A 27823-nucleotide genomic window follows, 5' to 3' on the forward strand; every position below is an offset into this window, starting at 1 on the left:
TGAATCCCTGCAGGAGCTGTTTTGAGAGTTAAACCACCACATGGGTCCCCCAGCCTGTCCTTGGTGTTGTCCTCTACAGGCACAGTCCTGTAGCATCCTCTGGAGACGGCTCCTCCCCTGCTACAGTCAGGGCAGCCCTGCTTTTCTCCCAGGAGGTGACCAGAGCTGGTGCTTCTAGCAGCTTTTCTTTACCTCTCCTGGGATCTTATAGGGCCATTTCTACCAGACAAGAGACTAGACAATTATCCCATTCCAAACGTTCATCCTGTGTGACTTCGGGAGGCAGCAAGAGTGAGACCCCATTTGGACAGGGTCCTGCATTTCTCCCCTTCTCACAGCAGGTATTACCCAGGACAGATCCCCTCCACCCCACTAAAGGTCCCGTTCCCTCCAGTGACATGCAGGCTACATCTGTCCTCAAAATTAACATTATTCCAGGGTGTAGTTAAAACCCCAGTCTGTACTTGTCCAGGTCCCTTGGTTCTTGGTCCTCTTCTGGCACGGTTTATTCATGCTTCAGGATATGAATTGCCAGCTCTGGTGCCATGGCATGTCCAGGCCTCTAGGGTCTTCAGGAAGTCATTTTTGTAACGAGCATGTCTCTGTCACCGTGACTGTTAACTCGGCTCTTCTATTGTTTGCTGTCTGTCTAGATCCTGCTCTGGCAAGAGTGGCCATGGGAATGTTTGCTGCCAGACAGTCACTTCATAACTCTGTTGTGTTACTCCTATCAACAGTGCGCTGCCATGCGACCACCGAAGGTCCCCAGTCTCTGCTGGAGGGACTTTCCTTATTTCTTGTTGTTCTAATTCCTCATTGCTTCCTGGGCCCGTGGCATTGTTCAGAACGGGATCCTTGCTTTGCCTGGCATCTTGTTTTGGAACAGATATCTGCTTGTGCTGTGAGTTATGGAAGCTGTGAAGGTGACATTAACTGGGAGGCCTGTGTGTGTGTGTGCTTTCACGGCTCTGTATGTTTGCTGCTTGGTGAGGAGATGGCTTTTGTGGTACCACTTAACACTTCCCTGATGAGCTGAGCTACCCAGGCTGCTTTAGATTTTTGCATCTGCAGCCCAACGGAAGGGGATTTAGAAACAACCTTTTACTTAAGGCATCAAAGACAAGTAGTGTTTGATTTGGGGTAGGTGTCTCTGGCCTTTGGTGGTATGGACAGCCTAAACCCTTCCCACACTGGGGTTTGCCTTGTATTTTCACAAACGATTAGCCATCAAACAAGCAGTCATTTACCAGGACCTGGCTGAAGTTGCCTTCCAGAGCTCTGGTTTTCAAAGGCTGGACTAGACCCAGCATTTGGCCACTGATTCTTAGCTCACAAAGGTAGGTCTCTTCGACAGGCTCTGGAGACAGCGAGTCTTTGCAGCTCCTTGCGTGTTTTGCTGAGGACTGACAGCAGGGACTTTGAAGCAGTAGCTTCTGCAGGAGTTGGAGTCACGAACAAATCACTAACCTGCTCAGCTCCTGCTCTGGGAGCTGTCAGCGGATATTAGGGCCAGGAGGCCAGACTGTGACATTCAATGATCGTGCAACGCGACATACTCAGGCCTTTGTGAGTCTGTTTTTTGTCTTGCTCCTGTTTGGATTCCTCTGGTTCTTGCAGGGGACTGGCTGCTGCTTCTTGGCTTGAGCACGCTGCTAATGTGGGGCTGGTGGTGGGTACATGGTGAGGGGTCTTCAGTCTGTGGGCCTGGAGGAGTATGTTGCTGCAATGAGTGTTGGAGCTGTCAGAGACACACAAAAACGTAAGACATGCTCCCTGGGAGCCAGATCTCCCATCAAAGGAGAAGTACAGCGTAGGTTTGCCCATGTGGTTACCAACCTCCTGTTGGTATTGGGCACAAAAGCCCAGTAGAGGGCAGAACAGCAGGCATTGCAGTCCAGCCTGCAACGTTTGCAGTCATACTATGGGGCTCTGTAGCTTGGTTTACAGCCCCTCCGATGCACACATCTAGGGTGAAATGAGCAAAATTGCAGGTTAGCTTCAGCCAGCGGAGTCAAAATGGGTGGGTTGTTACTGCTACTCACCTGGTGCTAATAAATCTTGCCTAGGAGGGAGGCAGACTTGGCCAGCACATTTCAGCCATGGCTCCAGTGGTGAGAGAAATCCACAGCCCAGAAAGTGCTTCCACAGCTGATGATGGCCAGTGTTTTTTCCAGCTCAGGAAAACTCCTGCCAAGAACAGGTCTGTGTGCAAAAAAAAAAAAAGCACAAACACCTCCTCAGCAAGGCAACAGATGCCCCCGGGCAGCTGCCAGCAGGTTTTCTACCTGCCTTCCCACTTCAGGGAAGGACATTCCCTGAAAAGCCCAACAGTTGCTTTGACTTTCAGCCTGGGCCAAGTGGGACCTTCATCAACTTCTCGCCTCACCAGCTGCCATGCAAGCAGCGATGGCAGGTGTGAAATTGCAGGTGACTTGCTTGCTTCTGGCACTCTAGTGCTGTCATTTTGGGCTTTTGACAGCTTTTGAGCGGGCAGGAGGAGGGAGTTGCTCTAAATCCATGCCTTTTGGAGCAGGCCTGGGTCATGGAGCTCTTGGTTAGAAGGAAAAGGGTTAAAGAGAAGACAGGAAACACTTTGTTCAGGGCTTATTCTACAGAGCAATTTCTGGGAAAGGAGGGGCTGCAATCAGGCAGGATGTTTTTTCTTTGGGATCTTGGGAAATCAAGCCCAGCCTGGCCTAAACCAAGAGGGAAATACAGCGCAGCCAATGCTGCATGGAGCTGTGACGTCCCCACTTCATCTTATCGCGTGTCAGTGCAAACAATCCAGATAACGTAAAAATCAGACGTGATGAAATGCTAGGTTCACATGAATAACAAAATGCGCCATGGGGAAGTGATATGATTTTAGTAAAAGGCAATGGGAGTGGTCCCACAAACCCTAAGATAGATGGATAGGGTTCTACCCCATCCTCAAGGTTTTCCTTGCCACAACTCATGCCGGGGGCCCTGGGATGGTCAGGGAGGCGAGTTTGGGATGTGTCTGCATCGCAGAGCTGTTCCCAGGCTGGAATCTGATCTAGATCACCCTCAAAGGCAGCAGGGAGAAGCCCTGCAGGTTAGTTAGGAACTGCTGGTTCAGCGTCAGAGGACAGAGAAGATTTTTGCTACTTCACAGCTATTCACTTTTGGCCAAGACACAACTATTTCAAACAACCAGATGTAGCAAAGGATTCCATTTCCCTCCTAATCAGTGGACCACTTGCCACACCATTTGACAGAGGCTGAAGTATTAAGCCTGCAGAGCGCCTGCAAGTTTGGTGGGGACAGAGTCTGAGGTAGAGTTGAGACACTTCACTGTGTGCCTTTGGAGGAAACAGTGGCAGTTTGCATTGCGTGGTAATTGGCAAAGCCACCGTGCATTCTGCACGCGCTACTCAGACATCCTCTTCATGCAGAGTTTGCTCAGGCTGGTGGTTTATTTGCACTAGAGCCAGGCCAGCTGTTCATCTGGACACATTTGTCACTCTGCTCTTTTGAACTGGGGCAGGTAGATACCACTGCTGAGGTCAGTACAGATCAGCCTGGTTAGTTTTCTGTTCCTTCTCTTAGCTCTTTCTTCAGGAATATTCAGCGCTGTTTCATTTGCCCTGCCAGAATAGAGAGTTTAGGTTTTGTGCAGAGTGGTGTAAAATCCCAGCTGACACACCAGAAGGTTAAAAGATCCATCTTTTCAAACACCGATTTTAAAATCCGGATTTTAAAAACCTACTGGACATAAAAAGTTTCTTGTGAAGAAACTGTAATTACTCACAAGCAAGCATCTGGCTCGCTGAATGCACGTTAAGTGCCGAGAACAAGTCAGACAGATTACTCTTTTCTCCAGACTGCGAGCAGCATTTGTTCAGTTTGGCTGCATCAGATTCAGAGGCGGTCCTTCAGGCACTGACAAAAGTGTTTCAGATGCTGCCAGAGGAAGCTAATAACACACACGCGTTCCTGTGTGCACACGCACACCAGGCTGGTCATTGCTCCTGTTTTGTCACTTTTACTTCCCGTTTCCTTGCAGATTTTGATTCTTGGCCCATTAAATGGTGAATGACTCTTCACGACATCCTTCCTTGTCTGCTCTGTGGGAGCAAGTCTGTGCCGTCTGGCAGGTGATGGAAATTGGCGACAGGGTCTCTGGGGACTTTTCAAGCACTTTATTCATGTTCCAGCACGAGCTGGGGATGGTTGCAAATGGCAAACAGATTCCCTGCTTTCATATCAACGCTGAAGCGTAGCTCTGGGAGATGATTGTGCTTCAGGGAAATGCACTGGGCAGGGATGGACCCTCTGTCTTTGAGGATTTTGGGGAGCATGGACTCCCCTGGACTTTGCAATGAGCAAAGCTAGCTCTGAAGGGCAGCTTTTTCCCTGAGCTTGCACCTGGGGAAAAAAAACAAACAAACAAACAAAAAAACTTGTCAGAGGATCCTGGGAAATGGGATTTGAGGGGCCCTGAGACGTCGCCTACTCCAAACCCCTGTCCCAGGCTGAGAGGGATGGTGCTGCAGGTAGAAATTGGTGCTGTGCACTGTGACCCTGTGCAAAAAGCAAGGGCTTTCTGAGAGGGATCTGGGGGCTGCAGGGATGCTCCAAGGAGTCCCAGGGCTTGGGTCTGCAGGTCCTGGAGGGCTGGAGCAGGTTGGTGTCTGAATCTCTGGCTGTTTCAGAAATCCCACGCTGGGGCTATTAGCTACTCTAATATTGGCTTGGAGGGATGAGTGCTAGGTTTAATTTCCTGGCATAACTGGTGGCTAAGTCCGAGCAACTTATGCCTCCACCTTGCGCCAGTCATCTGGGTTGGCCGTCCTTCTGTTCCTATGTCTGGTGCAGGGAAATCCAAGCCTTCAGGGTGTTTGGATGCTGTAGGAACAGGTGCAATAGGGGACCCAAAGAACAACAACTCAGAAAACATATGGGACAGCCCCAGCTCTTCATTAACCTAATTGCTATAGCTTCCACGAAGGTCTGCATGGTTCCTAGCATGTTGTTTCCGGCACAGGAAAGCACCAGGCTCCGAGATAGAGTGCAGGCACAGTCCTGTTATCAGCAGCCCCTTCCTTCCTAGAAGGGGCCCAGCAACCAGACCACCTCCATAAAACCTCGCCGCTGGGCCCGGGGTGCAGGTGCTTGTTCCCAGATGTGCTGCCCTCCCCTCCAGAGAGAGCAGGGGGGTGAGGAGAGGGTTCAGAAAGCTCCAAGCTTTGAGCTGTGTGCCTGTCCTCCATCCGAGGATGTTACTTGCTGACTGCTGCTGCACTCAGGGGCAGCGAGTTGTTCCAGCTGCAGGTGGTTGGCTGCTAAGTGTATCAAGCCAGCTCACCTGCACGTTTGATGGCATGGGAAAACCTCTAGGTATTTATAGAAAGAAATTGCAGCGTGACTGGTGAAAAGAGAACACTCCAAATGCTCTTAGGCTGAAAAGCACAACTGGGCTGTTGTGTTTTCCTTGGGATTTCAGACCAAGCAAAGGAGAGTCAACAATCTTCGCTAAGCTTGTTCAGTGCTCAGGCAACAGCAAGCTTTTTCACTTCAAAGAGTTGCTCTTCCTCACTGAAAGCATTTGGGGAGCAAAATCACTCCCAGGTTAAAGATTTGTCTTTTCATGAAATTGAATTGCAAATAAAGCTGTTGTCCTAAAAACGCTACAATAACCTCAAAGCTGCCTGAGGTTCGAACATGTCTTCTAATAAAAATCCTCGTGTTGTGCTGCAAACTGAAGTTTGAAATGAGTTGTCCAAACGTCTGGTATAGAGGAGCCCAGCCAGCCAGCACGCTCTGTGCAAGGGAGCAGCTATTCCCACCTAAATGTTTCACTCCAGCAGAGAGCCTGGATCCTCTGAAGCTCAGGGACTTGAAGCACAACAGAAGGGGCTGCCTTGAGAGGTGCAGAGGAGCAAGGAGGGAGAGCGCAGTATCCGATGCGGGCACATCTTGTCTGGCCAGCCAAGCCAAATGTTTATCACCTTTGGATTCGCCATGCTGCCCAAAAAGCAAAACAGACGTGTAGTAGTGTTGGCAATCTCTGTAGGAACCTCCTGTCTGCCAGATTCCCTCTCCCTGCCCTCCCAGCAGGTGCCAGCTGGGTTTTTGCTGCCTTTCATCCTATGATCATCTTTTCATCAAAGCAAGCACAGTCAGGGGACGCAGAGCCCAAAGGCTTACTAAAATTAGGTCTGATCTTTGGCCCTGTTTGTAAGTTGTTTCTAGGCCCGGCGGCACCTGACGGGCAAAAGTGGCTAAAACCAGGGTTCGTAAGTCCTAAATGCACCTGTGTTTGTATTATTGTTTGCAAAGTCCCTTGGAGCTGCTGTGTGCCTGCTAGAAGAAAACAGCAGCGCCCAGGCAGATCAGAGAGCCCCCGGGAAACCGATTTCAACACAGACAAGCAGCCTACGCTATCAAAGTAGCTGACAAAGGAGCATCACGGGAGAAGCACCGAGGCTGTGATTTTGACACAATCAAAGCACGTTGATGCAGTGCCCGTGACTCAGTGCTGGAGTCACGCAGGTTCATTGTGGAGATCTCTGGATTTTCTGCAAAAACAGCTAATGAACAAGACGTTAAGTCCTAATTAAGTTAATGGGGCTTAAACAAATCTTTCAAGTTGGATGTAGCGTTCTGTGCTGTAGTGGATCTGGATCCTGCTAACGCTTCCCTTCCCCCTTCTTCCCATCAAAGCTACTTAAAAAACAGTGGTTAAAAAGGAACAATTAGGAACAGCAGTTCAAAGCACAAAGTGTGACCAGAATAGGTGTTGGGAGTGGTGGTATGAAATATCTTCAGAGAAGAGATGAATAAGAAAAGAGGCAAGGAGGGAGAGCAAAAAGTGTGCTTTGTGCCTTTTAAAATTATTATTTTTTAGTTAGGCTTGTGTATTTTTGAACAAAGAGGAAGTGTTGATGTCAGGCCTGTGGTTTGTCTGTGATTACCCAACACACTGCCCAGGAAATCAGTGCCAATTGGCATCGCTGTCCTCACACCTTGATACACCAACCCTGTCTGTCCCCAGGCTAGAGCACCCATTGGTGCTGGGTCTGAAATAACAAATCATCCCAACTCCTGTCTGCAATTTGGTCACCAATTTTGATTTAGCTCAGGTCTTCATGAAACACTTGGGTGGTTGGCAGCGCTCCACCAGACCTGTGCTCAACCTGTGGGCTACAAAACGGGCTTCTACAGAGCATGGAGCCAAGGAGAAATTGGTCCTACTAGACAGCAGCCTGACTTCACCATGGTGCGCCTCTGGTGCAGAGCTCTCTGCGTTTTCCCTTCTATGTGGTGTCCCTGTGTGCTGCAGCGTGTGAGGAGGAAGGGCTGTGTGGGTTATATTGTGCCCCAGGATGGGGATGGAGCTCTGGTCCAGGATCCTTTGGGAGCAGGAAGGATGCAAGTTGAAAACAAACAAAAGGAGGTGATTTTCCACTCTTCATTCATTTGCCCTCCCAGCACCTCCTTCCACACCCTAGAGAGATGCAGGGGAAACCCTGGTGTCAGCTCTGGCTTGGGGCAAGGGCTAGCTTTTGAAACAGGCTGATCCCAGGTTGTTAGGAGCCGTATAGGCCAAACCCAACATCTTAAACTTCACCTGAAAACAAATTTGCAATCAGGCCTAACGAACACACGAACACGCTCCCAGGAAGCTTTGCACGGCTTGCTTTTATTGCGACTCTGTCTGTAAAGGTCTACAGCCTCTTGCTTGGCAAAAAAAAAAAAAAAAGAACAAACAACAAACAACGGCAATTTTTTTTCCTCCTAACAAGGTTTCCTTAGAAATGGATCCACTGCTGAATCCTGAGTCTGCCTGGCATATTCGGGGGGACATCTGGCGTAAATTCTTCATTATTAGATTACATTAGTTGCAGCAATAATCATTCACATGGGATTATTACATCCAAGCTTGTCTCATTGCCTTTATCCTTTCACACATTGTCTTTCCTGGTTCCCCTTCAAAGGGCTGTTGTGAGCCTGTGTTGGAGCAAGAAATTAACTCGTTAGTAATTTATGCATCATTTCCTCCAGCCACATGTATTTAGGGCAAGATCAATAAAATATAATAAGGAAGCGGGTGGGTATTGCCACTGTGGGGCTGAAATAATTCCTTTGGTATCACTGTAAATCCTTCCCTCACATATGAAAACCTGCAGTCCTGTCCATCATTAGCTTATTTTGCTGGGCTGTATCAACAGGACATTGATTCAGCTCCTTTGTGTGCTCGCAGGCAGAGTTCACGTCCCTGCTACTCCTGCTCACAGCCACACAAAGTGCTCTGCGTGGAGGTTTCTGTGCTTCATAGCCCTTCTTCTGGCTCCTGTCGCATATTAAAGCCGTGTCACCTAACACCACAGCCTGATTCCTGGGGTGGCTCTGCTCTCTGGCATCTGCTGCTGGATATTTGGTCTGCGGAAGGAAAGGGGAACACGAGAGGGATCTGGGCACAGCAGCTCAGGGCAGGGAAGTCTTGCAGTCTGTGGGCACTGGGGCAGCAAACCTCAGTGCATCTGTAAGGTCAGTGGTGGAGCCAAGAGGACCTGGAGCCCTGGAAACCCCTACAGGGTTTCACCTCCATAAGAACATGAATTTGGGGAATTTGCTGCATTTTCAGATCATGAGTGCCCTGAATATGCAAGCAAAGTCAAACCAGCAGTTTGGCACCCCTGCTAGCTTCATCTGCGTGGACTCGCTGGGGCTGTTTCTCCTGTGGGAGATGTCCTGGTGTTTGGCACCGATGTGGAGGAGGCTTTGTGGTCCACCTTGGCTTTAGCAATGCTCTGTCTGATGATCTGAGGGGATGACAGCAAGGCAGGGGCTCTGGTTTCTGAAAGCCTCTGGAAGAAGAAGTCTCAAGATCACTTTGCACTCCAGGACCTGCGTGCTTTGCTGCTGTAAATATGGAGAAATCCAGGAGAGGGAGGGGTTTATAAACCCCTCACAGCTCTGACTCATCCCCCAGAGGAATATTCTCGGCGCGGTGTGCTGGGCCGGGCAGCACACGGCGTACGGGATGGGGCAGCACAGTGGGTGCAATCCTGCCCTCCACAACCCCGGTGATGTTGACAGAGCCTGGAGGGGAGCACAGAGGAGATGAATTCCCGAGATTATCAGTGCAGGCAGGGGAGAGGAATGTTGTTTGCTTGTAGCTCTTCTCTCTCTGCTCGTAGCTGCTCTCCACCAGGACTAGCAAAACCGAAACGCGGAGGGAAGATGCAGGCGGACGCCCACGCAGGGTTTGAGAGTGTAACAGAGATAAGCAGGCACAGAGACAGAGCCAGGGGCTCTAACTTCAGCACAAGAAAAACTGGTTGCAGCACAGGCTGGTTGTCTTCTGAAAGCCTTCTGGAGACAAGGGTCTGTCCAGGTCACCCGTACACAGCCAAGGACACGGCGCAGGAATGCATATAGGACATTTCTCCCCTGTCACCTGCCCCCACAGTCCTCAGACAGCTTCTCTGAGGCAAAAGCCAGCTATGCCTGGTCTCCCCCAGCATCCAGTGGCGAGGTGGGTAGCACTACGACCTTCCTAACTGCAAAGTTTGTTATCCTGTAGAGTGGGGATGTTTGCAAACGGGAGAAAAAAGGGCACCTGGCAGAGAGAAAGGAAGAGAGGAGGAGGAAAGCAGAACCGAGATGGGCAACTTATGGAGCTGTGATAAGAGTTCAAAGGACAGCGGCTATCGCAGTGTGAAGTCAGACAGGCTGGGTACAGCCCAAGGCTGCTCATGATGGGATGACAGTTGTTTGCTTGGTTTTCTTCCATCAGGAGCCAGGGTTAGAGAAGGAATCGCTTCCAGGAGGCAATTTCTCAGCAGAGCTGCTTTGGACCAGCTTCTTTGTGTCGTGCAGCCTTTCGCAGCCAGCCCTCCCCCCGGCATTGCAACACCTCCTGTTGTCCAAAGGGACAGGAGCCCAAGAGCAAACACAGGAAACCCCAGCCCCGGTCAAGGTCTGGGAGGTAAATTTGTAACTTAGGACAGATCGTGAGGATGCTGCTGTGTCATGCACAAACACTTCTTTCTTTCTGATCCTCTCCTTCTCCAACAGCCCAGCGCGGATGGGAGAGCTGATCCCAAACCTCCCTTCATGGTTGAGTCCGCTGAAGAGCCAGGACGCAGGTTGGAAATGCAGCCGGGCATGCAGGCTCCTTATTCCCTGGAGACGGGCTCCTTCCCTCACTTCTGTAAGTCCTTGCTTTGTCCTCGTGCAAATAGGTCGTGCTGAGCTGCAGTGCGGGCTGCCAACTGGGCTGAGCCTTAATGGGAGTTTAATTCAGGTGCAGATTTTGGAAAGAAACTGCTCTCCTGTTCCTTCAGCAATAGTTTCTCCTTGAGCTTGAGGAGGAGAGGTACGGTTCTGATGGCAGGTGTAGGAGACTTGTCTTTGTGAGGTGCAGCCACACAAACTAACTCTTGGTTAGGCACTGGGAAGAACTATTTAACAGGGGTGGTGGAGATGTGAAGGGACAGCCAGGCTGGAGAGGAGGTGGCAGCCCCATCACTGAACGTCCCTGGTCCTGATCTGGGGAAGGAGATGGGTGAGAGGAGCATGCCAGGTCCCTTCCAGACCTGTTTTCTGTGAGTCTGTGCCTTCCTCCTGAAGTGGAGGGCATTCAGGGTGTGGAAAGGGACACTGCACGTAGGGTTGAGGCCTGCAATGGCTCGTATTAAAGGAGTTGTGAGGATCAGCTCATAAAGGTTAATAAAGGGTGGGTGGGAGTTACACGTAAAGTTAGTCGTGAATTTTCTTTGAGAATAAGTCTTTTAACAAAAGGGTGTTTCTCCAAAAAATTGAAAGTCTCCTTGGATAAATATTTTGTCAAATGTATTAAATACATGTGTGCATATATGTGTGTATATATATATATAAAAATACACTTCCATATATGTGTGTATGTATGGAGAGAGAGAGAATTGAGGTTGAGAATTCCACTGGAATTTGTCAAAATATTCTTGTTCATTTCTGATTTGTTTGAACCTGGTTTGTGTTTCAAACGGACCCAATGTATTTCACTACCTCCACTGCACATGAGCTCTTTATGGTGTATGTATAACCATATCCTGAGCACAGGGAATATATTGAGTTGCCTTTATATATTTCCAAGTCAAATAAGATTTAAAACAGCAACGTCTCTTGCTTCTTGCTTAGTAAATATATGTCATGTATCCATATCGATATGGAATTTAATTAGCATCAGATGATACATGGTTCGGATGATTCCTGTCTATCGGGTACACCAGTGGCACAACACTGGAATTGATTTTCCTGGCCATTAATAACAGTTGCAGCAGGAGGTGGATGCACAGCTGCTCTAGGTGTATCAGCTGCCTGTGTGCCCTACTGTCACCTACCTTTGCTAATGTCTGCCCTGAAGGTTTTAGCACCATTGTCTGCGGGGTGAGTCTGGAAAGATTTCAGATGTGTTCCTTCTGCCGAGCTTCCTGCCCTGCCTGGGACAGGGCTTGGCACCCTGTGACCTGCATGGCCTGAGTCCATCAGTTTTGCAAGATTCCCTGCCTTTTTAGTGGAGTGATTCGCTGCATACTTGAGAAACTGCAAGTATATTTCTGGGTGCTGACAGCTTCGTTTCTTACTGAACCCTGGACAAATAGGTGTGTGTGTAACTGAAGGACAGGGAGTGATGTCCGAGTCTCAGAGACCTGAAGAGCTGGGTCACGAGAGCCAGGAATCCCACTGCCCTGCTCTCATCCCTCGGGATGAAGGAAGGCTGCCTGGTGCTCGGCCTCAGTCCCAGTCTCAGGCTTTATCCCCAGCCCCTGTTGTCAGCAAACGAGCCACGAAGGATTCATCACTGGCTACAGCCACCAGAGCCCGGAGTTGAAGCCTTGCGTGCGCTGCCAAAACCAGCTCGCAGGTACTCACGGGTTGGCCCCTTCCACTGTGCATCTGTCCATAAAGCGCGTGTCCTTCCCCCCCTGACTTTTCCCAGCTGACCTTTTGAAGCACGGCTGCGGGTTCGGCCCCCTCTCCCCTTTGACAGCTCTGAAGATTCACCCTGAACTTTGCGGTGACGACTGGTTTATGGCAGGGACCAGCAGCCTTCCCTGGGTGCAGGGCTAGCCTGCCTTCCTCAAAACTGAACTCACGCATGCCTAAAAACACTTCAGGGAGATGCCGCCTATTCAAAAGGGCCCTCTTCAGCTGGTGAAGCTTGGGGCTGGCTTTTGCATGAGGAAGAAACTTCTGTGTTGAAGTTTGGGTACCAGGAGATCACTGCTGACTGAAATAAAAGGAGCAAATGCTGCTGCTACTACTTTCCTGTAGATCTGGCGAACTTTTGGAGAGAAACCTTATTGCTTGAGCTGTTCCTTGCAGCAGAGAAGAAACAATAAAAGGCCTTTAATTCTCTGATGAGGGGCAGGTTTCTCCTAAGCTGGACCTAAATCGTTGTAGTAGGGACTCCTGTAGTGGTAGGGGGATTTCTGTGAGAGTTTGTTGCAGGTGTTTTGAGTCTTGATCTACTCCAGCTGGCAGCTCAGGGGGGCCTCCCAAAGGCTTTTTTTACCCAGAGAAGGAGATAAGAAGGTGGTTTGGAGGTAGAGGTTCCTTCTTTTGTAGGGATTCTGCTTGGTTTCTCTCCTTGCTCCCCCTGCAGTGGCTAGCTGGGGCGATTCGGGAGCTGAGCTGGAAGCCCTCACTGTGTGCCCTGTGGGATGCCTGACTCTGCTCTTCTCAAGAGCCCTTTGCTTGTGCTGAGCAGCATCTTTCAAGTAGGTTCCCTTGGGAAGGGGCAGGATGGGTGGTGGGTTGGTACCTTGTGGCTCATCCACGTATGTGACTGCAAGGGCAGAGGGGAAACTTCTGGGAAACTGCAGTATTACAAAAACTGAGAGTAAATCTGGAAATGCCAGGATGGAGAGGTACCGTCTGGCACAGTGATGTGTTGCTGTGCCCTGCTTTCTCCAAAAGCACTGATGGATCCTGAAGGAGACGTTTTGGGGCCAGGTACGGGGTTGTTTGTTACCTGAGAGCAGTGTCAGAAGTGATGGCCACAGGGCAGGGAGGCCAGGCTGCTCCATACCTAGCTGGCAGAGATTCTGCACCTTTGGGGCTTTCACAAGGGTTTTATCTCTGCTTCCTGGTGTAGTTTGTATCGCTGTGGCTGTACACACGTATTTATGATGTAAAACCCTCTGTTTTCTGTGCTTTGAGGAGGGGAAACGTTGCATTGCAAATCTGGTGGAGGAAGCTGTGCTCAGAGACCGAGTGAGACATGGGGGTGGATCCTCCTCCCGTTGGCACCAACCCTGCTGGGCTTGAGGGCACCGAGTCGGAGTGCACGAGGGAGCTGGGGCTCCTCTGGCAAACAAATAAGAGCACGCAGTCCCTCAGCACCCCGAGAACTCGTGGGGTGTGTGTTGTGAGCACAGAGCAGACAAAATTTGCTGGGGGATCTGGCTGATTTGAGGTGCTCTGTCTCCTTGGGGTCCTCAGCCGAAAGGAAAGGATCTGAGCGAATGCCCGTGGTGTGGGAAGCAGCAAGGTTATAGGAGGATAGAGCCCTGTTTTGGGAGGAAGGGCAGTGAAGGGGTTAAAGCGCAGCAATTCTGCCCAATCATTCCGCCTTGCCCATAATAAGCAATTAACAGAGTGTAATTGTGCAAATCCATATGTGGCAGTAATTACCAGGGAGATTAATGGATTCCTTCCTTTCCGAGCGGACCCCACCGCAGCTTGCCAGCGTCCTCCCGCCACCCAAAAGGACTTGGCGAGGGGGCGAGCGGGAGCTGCTGGGTGCTGGGCACTCCGTGGTGACCCCGGCTGGCAGGGAGGCCCCTGTGCTGGTTTAACAAACCCTTTTCATCTCCCTGCCTTTCCTTATGGGCTGCCTGGCTTGGACCTGGCTTCCCGAGGACAGTTCGTGCACGGCCCGCCGTGTCCCTGCCCTCCCCATTGTGCATTCATTCCCCTCTCCCCCGTTTAGCCCTAATTGCTGCAGAATATCACGTTTGTTTCTCCGCTTTTTTTGGTAGCTTTGTTGTTTTGGCTGCTGTGGGTAAGCCAGCATGCTGCTGAAGGCATACAAGAAGCAAGGAGGGATGGCAGCCAGGGAAGCGGGGTGCTTGGCACTGGGGCTTGGGGCAGGTTTGCAAGCCAAAATGCCTGGTTTGTGTTTGGAGAGGGGCTTTTCATGGGCACGCTGAGCCTGCCACGTCCCTTGGGATGAGTTTCCTTAGAGGTGTGTGCAACAGAAGCAAAGATTTACCCTGCAGCGGGCGAATGCTTCCCCTCCAAGTGCTTTTGGGGGAGTGAAAAGGGGTGGAAGGGTATTGATCCCTGCTGGGGGAGAAGAGAGTGAACTGGGGAACCACCCTGGGCTCCTCCACAGCTGCACCTTGGCTACTCGGGATGCAAAATCCCCTGTCCCACTCGGCAGCCTCATGGCCAGCCTTGCCTCTGCACCACGCATGTGGGTCTGAGCCGTGCAGCTCCACGGAGAGCTCAGCCCCGTGCTAGGCTGTGATCCCTGCCCTGACAGCTCGAGCAGGAGCTGGGCAGCGTGATCCCATGGAGAGCCTGGTGTGCCGGCCGTCTCCGCACGCACGGGGCCGCGGGTGCCCTGGGGTGGCTGGGGCTGGGGAGCCAAGTGCCCTTTGGAGCCTGGGACGGCACGGAGAGATCGCATCGCATCTCGTGTCAAGCAAAGGTCTTATCTCCTTGCTGCTGTTCTCGTCAGGCCAAAATGGCAGATATGTGCATCTTCAAGGTCCCCAAAGCAGGACAGACCCAGAAGTAGCTCGTGTCTCAGCAGAGCAGCCTTCTTGGAAAGCTTCCCACCTGGCACACCTGCCCTGCGGGGCTCACAGGGATACTTGAGGCACTGAGGGATGTCTTGCACAATTTCTGGGATGCCTGAAGCGTTGGGTCTTGGCTGCCCTGGATTTAGGCTCCGGGGTTGCGAGATTTAGTGGATAGAAATGATGTAAAAGCCTTGCTGGTGGAATGAGCCCGGGGAGGCTGTGAGGGCAGCCTGGCTGTCAAAACTTCCCTGTGGAAAGAGCCCTTGGCCTGTGCTGACTCCCAGACTGCTCTTGGGAATGATCTGATGGAAAATGCCAGGGCCTGTGATTACAACCAGCAGGACAGACCCTGGGACCATGCCCGGGAGCTGGTGAATTTGCTGGTACAGATGTAGCCTTTGGGGCTGGGCTGCTGGGAACAGTTACAGCAAAGAACACAAAACACACAAAAAAAACTCTGTGGAAAGTTTGAGGCCTCTGGATTTTGCAACTGGGATGTGTTTGTCTTACAGAGACAGGACAGAGCTGGAGAAGCTGCTCAGGCATCTTCAGGGCTTGCTTCATTAAGCAGTGTGTGGATTTGTTAAGTCGGTGCCCAGAAGTGCATCGCTGTGCCTGCATTTCCCCAGCCCCTTCCCCTCCTCCTGCTGCATGGAGCTGCTCCTTCTGCTCAGAAGCTCGAGCTGAAACATGTGGCTGCGGGCAGGCGCTCGCTGCTTCTTCCTCGGCCTTTCTACTGGGAAGAGGTTGGGGGCAGCGAGCAGATCCTTGACAGTGCCAGCAAATGTCACTGCACATCCCTGCCAAGTCTTCATGCGTTTGCTCCTCGCTGCTGCGCTGTCTTGGCTCTCTGCGTGGCGTGCTCTGTGCTTGCCTTGATCTGGGGCTGTTGCCTTTTTGTGAGGCAGAGGGAATTTTGTCACGCTCACAAGGCTTTAAATAGCGGTGGATTTTCTGTTTGAGGGGGATCATGTGGCTTTCAGGAGGAGAATGTGTTTGAAAGGTGATGGAGGCTGTTGATAAGGAAAGGGACGCTTGCTGCCGCTGGCTCCTTATCTGCCCCTTGGCTATGCAGGTGGGTGAAGGGTTTTGAACAGTTTCTGTGGGGAAACGCTGAGGGGAACAGCTCCTGTGGGAGAAGGTTTAGGCTGAATTTTGTGTTGTGCTTGTCTCCCTTTGGCTGCCACAGAGAGGGGGGTCCCAGGGGACGGGCGGCCACAGACGAGGGATGTGCTCATCTGTCGGAACAAGGCAACGATGGCTCCGTCACCTGAATGTCAAACAGAGCAGGCTGGCTGTCTCAAACCGATGTTGCTTGGGCAAAGATGTGGTCTTCATTTGTTTTCCTGGTGGCCCAGAGGCATTATAGGTGTGAGCCGAGGGATCAGGTAGTGCTAGGCCAGGGCTGCTGAATCCGGGTACTCGCTGCCATGCAAACTTGCTCCAAGACTTGCCTGAAACTCCGTGGAGCTCAGGAGAGCCATCCCCAGGAAGACCACATCATTACAGAAACAGGTGAGGTCTTTGTGCGTCAGAGGAGACAGCAGAGCACTAAGAAACCTGCCCCTCCTTCTTCCATGCAGACACATGGGTGTATGAGTAGGGCTTCATTTCCTTCTCCTGGCCCAAGGATCGCCGTGGCATCTGGAGAGGTGCTGCAGAGGTGGGATCCAGGTGAGCACCTTGGCTCCTGAGGAGCAGCAAACATCTAAAGGAAGGGAGAGCAGCCCTGGCGTTCCTCTGTGCCTTACAGCCAGGGCCTCACCGCCTGGAGAGGACAATCCCAAAGGCAGCTGGCTGAGAAGAGCTGGCGGAAGCTGTGATACGGTAGATGTGGCTTTAGGGCCCTTGGTTCAGATGAAAAGCTCTGCAGCCACGTGACACCAACTGCTAATTTGGTGTAAATGCCTCCTTCCTTCTTCAGATCTGTCTAAACGATAGCAATGGGGCGGCTTGATAAGGCAGGCTTTGTCCTGCACCAGATACAATCTGCTCTCCTGCTGCCGGGATATTGGAGGCATGAAAACGCTGGAGAAGCAGCCAAGGTTTGGTACAAGCCCTTGCTGTGGCATTGAGGATACACCGGGCAGTCAGCTGCCTGCACCATGGCCAGAGAGTGAGCTTAATGCCGTGGCCTTGCAGAGAACATGGGTTAGAAAGCCTGTGGGGTGTGTTGGTCTCCAACCCATGTCCCTCTCTACCATGCCATGGAGAGGGAGGTATCCTACAATAATCTCAACCTCAACTCTTTCACATCCATGGTGCTGTGGCTGGTGCTTGCTGCTGCATCCCCAGCCTTTAAGGGGTGGGTGCCAGCCCCTGATGTGGAGTTGCTCCTCTTGGATGCTTCCAACCCTTCCTCCCCTGAGAAGGGAGCTACTTGGAGCAGAAATAACCCCTGTTACCTTGAACTCCGAGCTCCACGTTTGCCTGGTTGGTATAAATAGAGCACGCGAGGCAGCCAGATGTGATGGAGATTGACAGGTTGTCTCTGGAGTTTTGCACTTGCTGGCGCAGGAGGAAACATAAAAGCACAAACGTGGGGATGCATGGAGCGAGAGCAGCAAGCACAGCCCCCGGCTGCATGGGGCATGGGTGACGTCCACCCCAGGGGACGCAGGTGCATCACAAAATGCAGGTCTCAGAAAAAGAGAGTGAAGAATTGAGCAGGATCCAGGGAAAAAAAAAAAGGCTTTTTGAAAGTTTTCCAGGAGTTCTGCAGGGATAGGTGGGAGGACAGAGTTTTATTTAGGTAGTTTGTTTCTGGGTAGTCAGAGAAGCCCTAAAATCATGGGGATTTTTATTTGAGGGATTTTGTTTTTATGTTGCTGTCCTTACAAGCACTAATGCAGGATTAACCCAGTCAAGGATCCATCTCCTATTGAAAAATTTCCTCCGAGGAATGGTCGCTGAGGGAAAGCAGCAGCATTGCAGGCAAGTGCAAGGGCTGTGTATTCTAAAACCCCTCTGAAAACTTGGGGGCTGCTCTCAGACGATGAGGGAATGTCGTCCTTCATTTTTCCTTGAAGGAGGCCACCCTAGCTGTTCTCAAGCGTGCAGAAATGCCAGCTTCACGTCATGTCTACAGCAGGGTTGGAGTGGGGCTTGGATTTGCTCTGGCAGTCTGATAAAGTTTGCTTGCAGGGGGATATCAGGGAGGCATCAAGTGAACCTCATCTTAGCGTGTGCTTTGAGAGCCCCTTGCTAAGCACCAAATGATTTATCAGAGTGGGCTTTATTAAGAGCTGAGTTTGTTTCCAACCCAACTCTTTGTAACAGAGCTTTTGGTCAGGGACCTGCCTGAGATCTGGGTGATTTGGGCACTTGCCAGTGGAAATCCTGGCTCTGTCCTGTCCTCACCCAACCTGCGGTCCTGGTTCCATAGCCCAGCTGGGTGCCCTGTACCCCTAAGAAGTGAAGGGGGGTGCTTTCCTTGGGATGCAGAGGACATGTGGCTCTCCCAGTCTTGCAGTATTGTGGCAGCGTTTTGTCTGCATGTGCTTCTTCCTGGCAAAGCCCAAAAGGTGGAGGCACCTGCCTGGAAGGAGAAAGAGCCACGAGCTCCCAGGCCCTGAGCTAGCAGACCCAGCATCGCCCCTCAATGCTATCTATTCCCAAACCCCTTAATTTGGCACACCAAATCTCCCTGCTACCAGCCGCGCTCATTCCCCCACGAACCCTGACCCCAGAGCAATGGATGCTTTTGACAGAAAAGGTCCACATGGCTATTTCTTTGGATCCACCTTCCCGGGAATATTTGACTGCATGCTTTTCCATGACGCTGCTGCTGCTGACCTTTCTGCTCCGGCAAGGGGGAGTCGCTGGGAAGCACATAGGCACTGATTCTTCGCTCTTACAAAGGCTGGGATTGTTGGCAGCTTGACGCCCCAGAAAGTGTCTAATTGACTTGACTCTCCCTCGCTGGGCTCCAAATGGATTTTCTGCCTCAGGATATCTCGGCGTTATAGTGGACCTGTTGTTTTTGCTCCTCGCGTGATATTAAAAAGTGCATTGTTGGAGCAGAAAGCCTGAGTCAGAACGGATGTGCTGCCTGTTGCCTCACAAGTGAGTGCCAGGACAGAGAAGCAGAGCAGGACAGGGTCACCTGCCACCCACCACCAGGGGCCAAAGAGCTTCCTGGAGCATCCTGGAGAATGAGCTTGGCTTGGTGGCTTAGAGTGTTAGCATTAAAAGATCTCCTTTTTTTTTTTTTTTTTTTGTTGGTTTTTTTTTTTTGTTTGTTTAGCTGATTTTGGTGTGTTTGCTTGGTCCTGGATGCTCTCTGGTACCATGCCTGGAAGCATCTTGTCTGCATCTGTGTCCAAAAGTGCTCGTGCTGCACCGGTGCCTGCCGGGGGAGGTAATTCCTGGGAGGAGTGGGCAGCTGGGCCCTGCAACCAGCAAAGCTGCTGGAGGCGCTTAAGCAGGTGTAAGAGGATTCAGTGACACCACTGATTAGCGTCGAGGGCCTCATTATGGTGCTGATAATTGAAGGACTCCCGAGGTTTAAACAGACTGGGAATTATCTGCCCTCAGAGCCTGCTCTTGGCTGCAGGGGACGGTGCTTTCTGCAAGGTAGGCAGTGCCCTCGGAGCTGGGGACAGTGACCTGTGCCCTCCGGACCCTGCTGGTCCTGGCCATGGGCAGGGGACGTGGTGGCACCCGTGGGGCTTGGGGGGAGATGGGGAAGGCGTGGGGAGGAGGAGAGGAGAGGTTGTGCTGCTGCAGGTGTGTTGGTGCTGCTGCTGCTGGTAATTGCATTAGCCCGGTGGGGCTCTGGGGCTAATTTCATTAGCTTGGTGTCTGTGGTTATTGCTTCACCAGAGATAGTGGTGGCAAAGGGCAGGGCTGGGTGGGGAAGGGCTGGAGCAGCAGCTCCTTTCCATCTGTGAGGAATGCCCAAAGTGACCTCGCTCTGTCCCATGCCAATGCCAACCAGTAGAGCAGACACCGAGAGTGGGTCCATCAATCAATTTGCCTGCAGAAACCCAGCCTCCAGTCCCTGCTCTGTCACCAAATTATTATTTGCTCTTGAGCACATCACCTGGCATCTGTCCATCCTGTTTTGGCTCATGGGGCATCTGGCCTGGTAGCCCCTGATGCACCCCAGTGGCCATCTGAGGGGAGCCCCACTCGGCCACCTGCACCCCGTGGGTCTCTGCAGCTCAAAGCAGTGTGATGGGGGGGATGAATGTGCAGCTGTGGGGTTAGGAGGGCTGCAGCCTTGTTGTTTGCATACGCTGTTGCCACATACATGGCCACAGACGGCTTTTAAACAGAGATGGGATGGGAGACTGGGATACTTGATACGTGTTTGGGGTTTTTGTGGTTCAATCGCATGTGCAGGGGATGGGGATTGTATTTAATCTCTGCTTTCCTGGTTCCGGGGCAGGGTGGGATAAAATGACTCAACTTGGGGCCTTCACACGTTTAGGGCCTGGCTCCAGAGGCCAATATCTCAAAAGTCTGGGTGGAGCAGTGCTGAGAAACCTTTGGGATGCTATTCCAACGTGCTGCCAAAACATCAGATATGGTGTGGTGGCCTTGGGGAGTTGACGGGTACCCAGGGAAGGCAACATGGGTGCAGTGTGGCAGTGGTTTTCCTTTGTAAGACAGCAGTGGTGGTCACGGTGTTGTCATTTACAAACTAAGAGGGGAGAAATGGCAAGCTTTCGAGAACACGGAGCAGTGTCTTGCAGAAGCTGAGGGGCTGCCTCTGCATGGTCCCGCAGCACTTTGTAAGAGAAGCTGGGCTGGTTCCTGGAGCCTGCCAGACTGATTTGTGTACAGGGGCTGGAGCCTGCCCCAAAACCCTGAAATGAATTTCCCAGTGCTTGCTTAGCTTGAGGAAAGGGCCTGGAGGGGTTCCCTTGGAGTTGCTCAGCGTGCATGTGTTCTGCAGCGCTAAGCACCGGCTAACCCAGATCTGCTAAAAATCAATAAAGTAATCCACTTACTGCTTGGGACTGCCAGCCTTTTTAAGGAGCTCAGGGCTGTTTTGTTTCTCTTCTCTCCCATTTCTTACAAGCTGGAAGAAAGGAGGAAAAAAAAAAAAAGGACGGGATGTTGGCAGAGCCGGGCTAAAATCAGGCTCTTTGCTCTGGGCAGATCAATAAAAATAATTCCCTACTAAAACGTCATTAGCACAGAATTAAGGCTGCTGAGATCCTGCGTGGTGGGTGAGGATTAATACCCCCGCTAAAACCCGGCGTGGTGGGTGCTTAAAACACAAAGCGGCTTCGCTGCTCACACCTCCCCATCCCAGCTCTGCTCCGTGCCTGCTCGTGGGGGTAAAAAGCATCACTTCTTCCCAAGCAATTGTTTGCTGGTTTGTTGTTGTTGTTGTTTTTTTTTGATTGAAAAATATTTTTCAGACTTGTCACGGAGGGCAAAATGCTTTCCCTGCTGAGAAATCCAATTTTCTGTCCAGAGATTGAAACGAGGCACCTTGCAGCCGGCTCTGCGGGGCCGTGGGGCATCCTGCCCTGCTGCCTCTCGCCTCCTGGCCTCGCACGGAGTCCCAACACCACACTAAAAGACCGTGCTGAAGTCACAGCCAGCGTTATCCCCAAATAGCCCGCCTTGCCTACAGGTTAGAAATCCCCGTGGTTAGTGCAGGGTGCAGAGGAGGGCAGGACGTAGCTGCTGGGGAATGAAACCATCCTGCAGTGCCCGCCTTGTCTGCAATAAGGAATGTGAAAGGTGGCCTGATGTAAACTAGGGGAGCCATCTCTTGTTTGTATTCCCTCTGCAAGACCGCAGTTACTTTCTTCTTTTGTATAAGTAAAACCTACTCTGAATACTGATCTCGTGTCTTACTCTGAGAAAACTGCATGCGTGTGCCTCGGACAATGCAGAGTACTGATGCTGCTGTCTGCAAGCCTCCTGGCTCCTGGCAGCAGTCAGTTTTCTGCTGCATGGAGATGCCCAGGTGAAGGCCAAGTCCTGGAGCTGCTGCCGTGTACCTGCTGCCCGTAAGGAGCTGTGATTGTGATCTGGTGTCCTCCTGATATTGTGCATTACCTGGTAATGGGAGGAGGCCAAATCACCTCTATAAATTTTTGAAATATTAATATGAGGAATAAAAACATTTCCTTGCTTGAACTATGGTTAGAGAGGAAGGAGCATAGTGATGTCTGAGAGTGAAGGGAGAAATGGAGCTAACTAGGGTAACCTTTACCCTCCATGCCAGGTGTGAGGGTGATGCTTGGCCTCCATCACCAGCCCCCTGTCCCTGTTCTCCACCATGTGCTGGTGGCAGGGCTGTGATCCTCCTTCCTCCTCCTCTTCCTCTTTCTCCTCCTCCTCCAGCACAGCTCTGCACACCAGGCAGTGCAGACCTGGGCCTCTGCTCGCTTTACAGCCTCGGGTAAAATTCCTCCTTCTTCCATTCCTTCGAGGTGACTTCATCTGAGGTCACTTGCATCAGAAGCATGGGGCTGTGCCATTGCCTCCATCCCTGCCTCCATCCCTGCCTCCCCCCAAAACTGCAGCCACAGAGCAGGGGGTTCCCGGGCAGGGAGCTGGGATGCTCCCCCCACAGAACACTGGCTGCTAGAGGCAGTACCAAAAATCTTCACGTGGCTTTGCCCTGCTCTGGCATCTGCCTGTTTGTTCCTCCTTATTTCTGCTTATTTCCTGCAGTAGTTGATTATTGGGTGGGTGGGCATGAAGTGAGCATTAGGGATGGATGGGGGCTGTCTGTGCAGCCTGCTGCCTTGTGCTGCTGTGGCTGTGAACTCTTTTCTGGTGTGTATTGAGCCCCCCCGGGCTCTGTCCTGTGTGTCCTCCCTCCTCATCCCATGCAGCTTCAGCAGCCAGCTGTAAACCAGCTCCTTGCAAGTGGGCTCCCCATCTTCACCAAACGGCTCCCCACCAGCCCAGCTCGCATCCTGGCACCCCATCCTGGCTCCAGGAGGGGTGCGGGGACCCTGCACCTAACTGGGGTGCCCAAAAGCAACCCCCTGGGTGCTTGATGCCATGAGTGATGCCCCTGCCCTGCGTGGTGCAGCAAGGAAGCTGATATTTGCACGTGATGCTTGGCACAGTGCACACTGGGTTTGGGGTTTGGGTTTTTGCCCCTTCCAGCTCCACCCGCCGCTTCCTGGGGGTGACCACGACCCTGCAGCGCGATGCCAGGAGTGCAGGTAAAGCAGAGCCAGGGCAGGAGCACGATGCTCCACGTCCTGCACAGCCCCCAAAGCCCTTGGATAGCTGCGTGGGGGCTCCTGCTCTCAGCACTGCTGGCCCTTGGTGTGCCTGGAAAACACCTCCACATGGCTGGGGCCAGCATAACTAATAACCTGCACCGAGTCTTGACTGGTGGAAAAGCAAACAGCCGCCTCCTTCTCCACGATGCTCCTCCCCTAAACAACTTAACCTCCCCTCCGCCTCCCAATTTTTGATCTATACCGGAGCCTGCCTGCATCCATCGGTGTCTTAGCCGGGCGATTATGCTACTGGGACGCTCTGCGGTAAATTCACGGCGAGCCGAGACAGCCAAAGACAGGAGCCAGCCCTGAGTTGCCAGGAACGAGAGCACCTCTCATCCCAGCCAGCAGCTGCTGCCGGCGTGAAGCGAGGATGAGGCCGCGGGAGGAGGCAGCTGCCCCCGTGCCCCCTGAGAGCCCCCGCTCCCGCAGAGCCATGTCCCGACCCCGGTGGGCTGCGCCGCGCTCCGGGCAGCTTTGAAGTGAGAGGAGGTGGTCGTGTTTAGAAAGGCGAGAGATGAACTGAAGATTCAACATGTACGGGAATTATCCTCACTTCATTAAGTTTCCCGTGGGCTTCGGCAGTGAGTATTCTCCTTGCGCTCGCAGTTGGTGCCTGCTGGGTTAGGTGGGGAATCTGATCCTGCAGTAGGAGTCTGGGGGGAGAAAAGGGAATTTAGAAATGTGTTTAGCCTAGCTCACGTGTGGCGGTAACCTACAGTGCCTGTGTGCTTGGGACTGAAGTTGTGCTGCGGTTTACTTCAGCACAGCCAAAGCAAGCTGCCTGAAATCAGGCAGGCGTGAATCAAAGCCAGGCTCTGCTCTGAAGTTTGGTGTTCGGGAGATGTGCGTGAGTTGGATCTGTTCTTTCAAAGAGCAGAAGCAAACGAAGGAAGTATCTTTCCAATTGCATTTTTATTCATTAAGTCATTGGAGGAAAAAAAAAAAAACGCTTTTAGACATAAAGCAGCCTGCATCGTGGCACTGTCCCTGGGACATGGATCCCCCTGTAACCACCAGGAGCTGCCTCGGGTTTGCCAAACGAGGCTGCAAGCAGGGAGATGGGGCTGTGCAGGGGGCTGTGCCTGCTTGCAGGGCTAGGGGCTGCTCCAGTCCCCTGCACGCTAGCCAGCCCCAGTGCAGAAACCAGAACTGCTCTTGGAAAACAGGCTCTGTAGTTCCTAGTGCTCGCTTGTTGCCTTTACCCAAAGGTATTAAGCTATTTTCCCTGTCCTAATGTGGAGGAAGCTGAGGGAGAATGGTTTGAGGAGCTGTTGGGTGCTGCTGGGTGGGATTTCTTTGCTGGAGATGAGGTTTGTGCAGATGTTGGATTGCACACAGGATGGTCCCACCACGTGTAATTTTCCCTCTTGCAATGGATGCTCACCTCTAGAAATTCTCCAGCTCCAGAAAAGCCATAGGCGTTGCATCGTCACCCCCTGCGTTTCGCAAGCGCTCGACTTTCCAAAGTAAGTCCTTAGCCAGGGTCTGCAGAAAACAGGCTTCTTGTTGGAAAAGTCTACTGCTCGCTGGTGTTCTTAGGAACAAGGAAAGCAAAGCCAAACTCTCTCCTATTGCTGCAATAAGAGGGGAACAATGGAAGTGTTATTTGTGCTTAATTCCTTGAGTATTACAAATGTACAAGGAGACATTCAGACTGATCTTCGCAGGAACCAGGCACGGATCCCTGTGGAGGCAGGGGTCACAGCGCTCTGTGGAGCATTCGGGAGGCTTCTGGGAAAGGGAGCTGGTAGGAAGAAGAGGTATTTCTGCCCCACCAGTGAAGACCAGGGCACCAATCCAACATCTGGCCGACAGTTCGATATATTGGGGCTTTAACTTCCATTTAGAAGTGCATTTAAGTGGTATTTTAACCTGCTTCTAGCTCGGTTTAGAAAACCAGAGGATTTTTCTGTTGGTGAATCACTGGCAAGAGATGGGAAAGCATTGGCTGAGTTTTGTTGGGGCTGCTTTAAACCATGCCTCTTGCCTGCCCTGTGCTCCCTGGGCATGATATGGACCTGGGGTCCCTGCTCACATCCACGCTCCCCTCAAAGCTGGAGGGCTCCTGTGCCCCTGATGCAGCTCTGGTTTCCTAAAACTGTATTTGCTTCCTTTTTCTTTTTTTTTTTTTTTTTTTTTTTCCATTTAAGCGACTGTTATGTATGCTTTAACTTTGTCTTCATTGAACCTAGAGATAAAATATATGTATTTGATGGTGCGTATAGCCGTCACTATGATCCTAAATGTCTGAGTAACACCAGGTTTGTGTTAGGGAACAGTCATGCACAGATTGCCCAGAAGCACAGGGCTTGTGCTGAGAAAAGGACTCGGGGCCGTGCAGTGCTACCGAGGAGTGCAGAGAGCAGCAGTACCAGCGCTCAGGTTAGTCACCCTCACACATCCAAAGCAGAGGATGTGTGCTAAGCAGCCAGATTTGCCTTCACAGCCTGGGCTCCTGGAACATGGAAAGAGTTTCAACCCATGGTCTCGTTCCCCAGAAGGATGCATTTCATCCAACGCCTCGCTCCCAGGGCGAGGAAAGATGCTGCACTGGCCATCCCCTCTCCGAGCACTCTGGCACAGTTGGTTGGGGACAAGAACTAACTTGGCTCCTCCACAAAGTCTCTTTTATGAGTACTCATGTAACTTGGCCTGCGGCCACACCACCTCCGGCTGCGATCTTGTCAGCTCTCCCAGGCAAAGCCGGGGTTAGGCTGGGTCGGCTGGGGGCTTGGGAGAGCTGCGGGGGAAAACCCAGGCTGCTGCCCGGCTGCCTGGCACCTTTTTGCCCGTGGTGCATGTGCCATGGGCTGCTTCTCCTCTGGGTGCCCCAGCTTGCTGTGGGCAGACCCGTGAGCGTGCTTTTGTGAAGGTGGCAGAGGTCTTTGACCCAATGGACAGAAGTGTGAGAAAATCCAGCAATGGGGCAAAATCCTGCAGCTACTGAAACAGATTTTGTTTTAAAAGTGGGAGAGACTCGCTTTCACCTGCCTTCACAGGGCCAAATGGGATGCTTTCTGATGGGGACCTGTAGCTTCTCCAGGAGCCCAAAGACCACTGTAGGGATCAGTGTGTATGTTTTGTCCCTGGTGGATGCTGTGATGGAGATCCCAGTGAGAAATCTGATCAGACAATCTCAAAAAACCCTTCAGGCCTCAAATTCAATTACTTTTTTCTTTGTAAATGGGAAACTTTTACATAACTCTCATGCATTACCATTGTCACCAGGGGGAAGTGATACCTGTAGGGGTAGGTGGTGGTGAATTTGGCCATAGAGACACCTGGTCCAATTTCAATCAAATCAGCCCAAGATCTCAAACCAGCATCTGATGCAGAGTTTGGACCAAGTCAGGTGAAAGCCTCACGTGCTTCCAGCCCACTGCTCCTCCTGGGTCAGGTTTTGGGTGGCCCTGGCTTACAGGGGCAGCACAGGAGCAGTGTAGCTCTGCGCTATCTGAGAGGAGAGGTGACAGCTCTTTCCCACTGCCAGAGGGAAACCTTTTCTTGCTTGCTCATCTCTGTCTCCATGCAGATCCCCGTTGCGGAAGCCCCTGCTCACCTCCAAAAATGTTTGCTCCTCTCTGATGTCAGCTGTCAGGGGAGGGCTGCATTATTTATTGGCTCGCAGAGTTGAGTGGGCAGCTGGAAGCACAAAGGTTGCTGGACCTTAAAAGCGAGGCAAAACCAGTAACCTTGCTGTAGGATATTAGCGTGTAGATCTACTGCCTGTGGAAACCTGCTTGGACAGTTAAAAATACCACCAGAAAGGGGATAGTTTTTTGGGTTAGCTTCCATGTATTGAAAAAAAAACACAGTCATAGCAGCAAAACTTTTATTCTAATTAACTCAGGGTCCTTGCTACACAACTGCATCCAATTTCAGGAGCGTTCCTTGCAGGTATTTCCCCACAAAGGCTGTCTCCAAGGATGAGCTGCCTGCCAGGCTGCACCTCCCACTCCTCTGCTGAAACCCTTCCCTGCACGCCTCTGCCTGGTGCTTGGATCTGCAGAGGAGGAGGTACCTGCAAAGTTGTGCTGTCATCCTTCATGCCAGTGAAATGAACCCTTTCCATGCATGCCTGAGACCCCAGAAGCACAGGCATGTTGTTTGGTGTTCAAAGGGTTTGCGCTGGTTCTTTGTTCTCTGAGGCCTGCCAAACAAGGCTGGAAGCGTGATAATCTAGAGATGATCATCTAGGCTTGGATGTTTCTAGTCTCTCTGTTCTCTTTCCACTTCTTCTCTAATGCAGTTGGTGAGATTGGTGTCTTCTGTCATTATTTGGGTGAAAACCAAGACATTTTATGGGTTGCAGGCCAGGCACTTCCCTTCCTACTGCCTTTACTGAAATACCTGTGGTCATTTGTGCGCTCTTGCAGCTTGGCTTCCCTTTCAGGCATGTTCCAGCTTTCCCCTGGGAAGTGCTCATGGCACAGGGGTGTCCAAGCTGGCATCAGTGAGCCAGCACTGGTCCTGGGCCAGCTCAGCTGCGTTAGCCCAGCCCTGGCTGCTCAGCAGTGGTGGTGGGGACCTGGGGCTTTGTGCCCTGCAGCTGCCAGGCACCTGCAGCTGTGCTCTGATGGAGATGGTGGTCCTGTACTCCCAATTTCATGAGGTTGGCCATGCAAGATTCCCATCCTGGGCTGGGATTTTGCTGTGGTGGAGATGAAACCCAGATTGAAGTGGAGAATCAGAGTTTTGTCATGTGCCTGCTTGCTTTCAGTGGCCATTAGGTGAATGCAATGCTTTTGCTCAAGGGCAACGTTATTAAAATGCAGAGAGCTGCGTGGTTCCTGGGGTTTCCTCTAGTTTCTTTCTAATGCCAGCAGAGTCGTCAATAATCTCATATGA

At 51.7% G+C, this 27823-nt stretch overlaps 1 protein-coding gene across 3 annotated transcripts in view; it reads left to right on the forward strand.

Annotated features, from left to right (window-relative positions):
- Positions 1-9355: 9355 nt before the first annotated feature.
- Positions 9356-27823, forward strand: part of RXRG (retinoid X receptor gamma) — a 31357-nt gene continuing 12889 nt past the window's right edge. Inside the window, exons 1-2 of one of the 3 annotated variants that reach the window (XM_084527189.1) lie at positions 9356-9505; positions 10048-10183. In XM_084527189.1, the coding sequence (XP_084383315.1) occupies positions 10087-10183 (97 nt within the window). In that variant the 5' untranslated portion in view covers positions 9356-9505; positions 10048-10086. Of the gene's footprint in view, positions 9506-10047; positions 10184-12380; positions 12732-23209; positions 23557-27823 lie in introns of those variants that run through there. The other 2 variants (XM_084527188.1, XM_084527187.1) reach the window with 2 other exon arrangements.

This window comes from Aythya ferina, assembly GCF_964211825.1.
Source record: "Aythya ferina genome assembly, chromosome: 8".
NCBI lineage: Eukaryota > Metazoa > Chordata > Aves > Anseriformes > Anatidae > Aythya > Aythya ferina.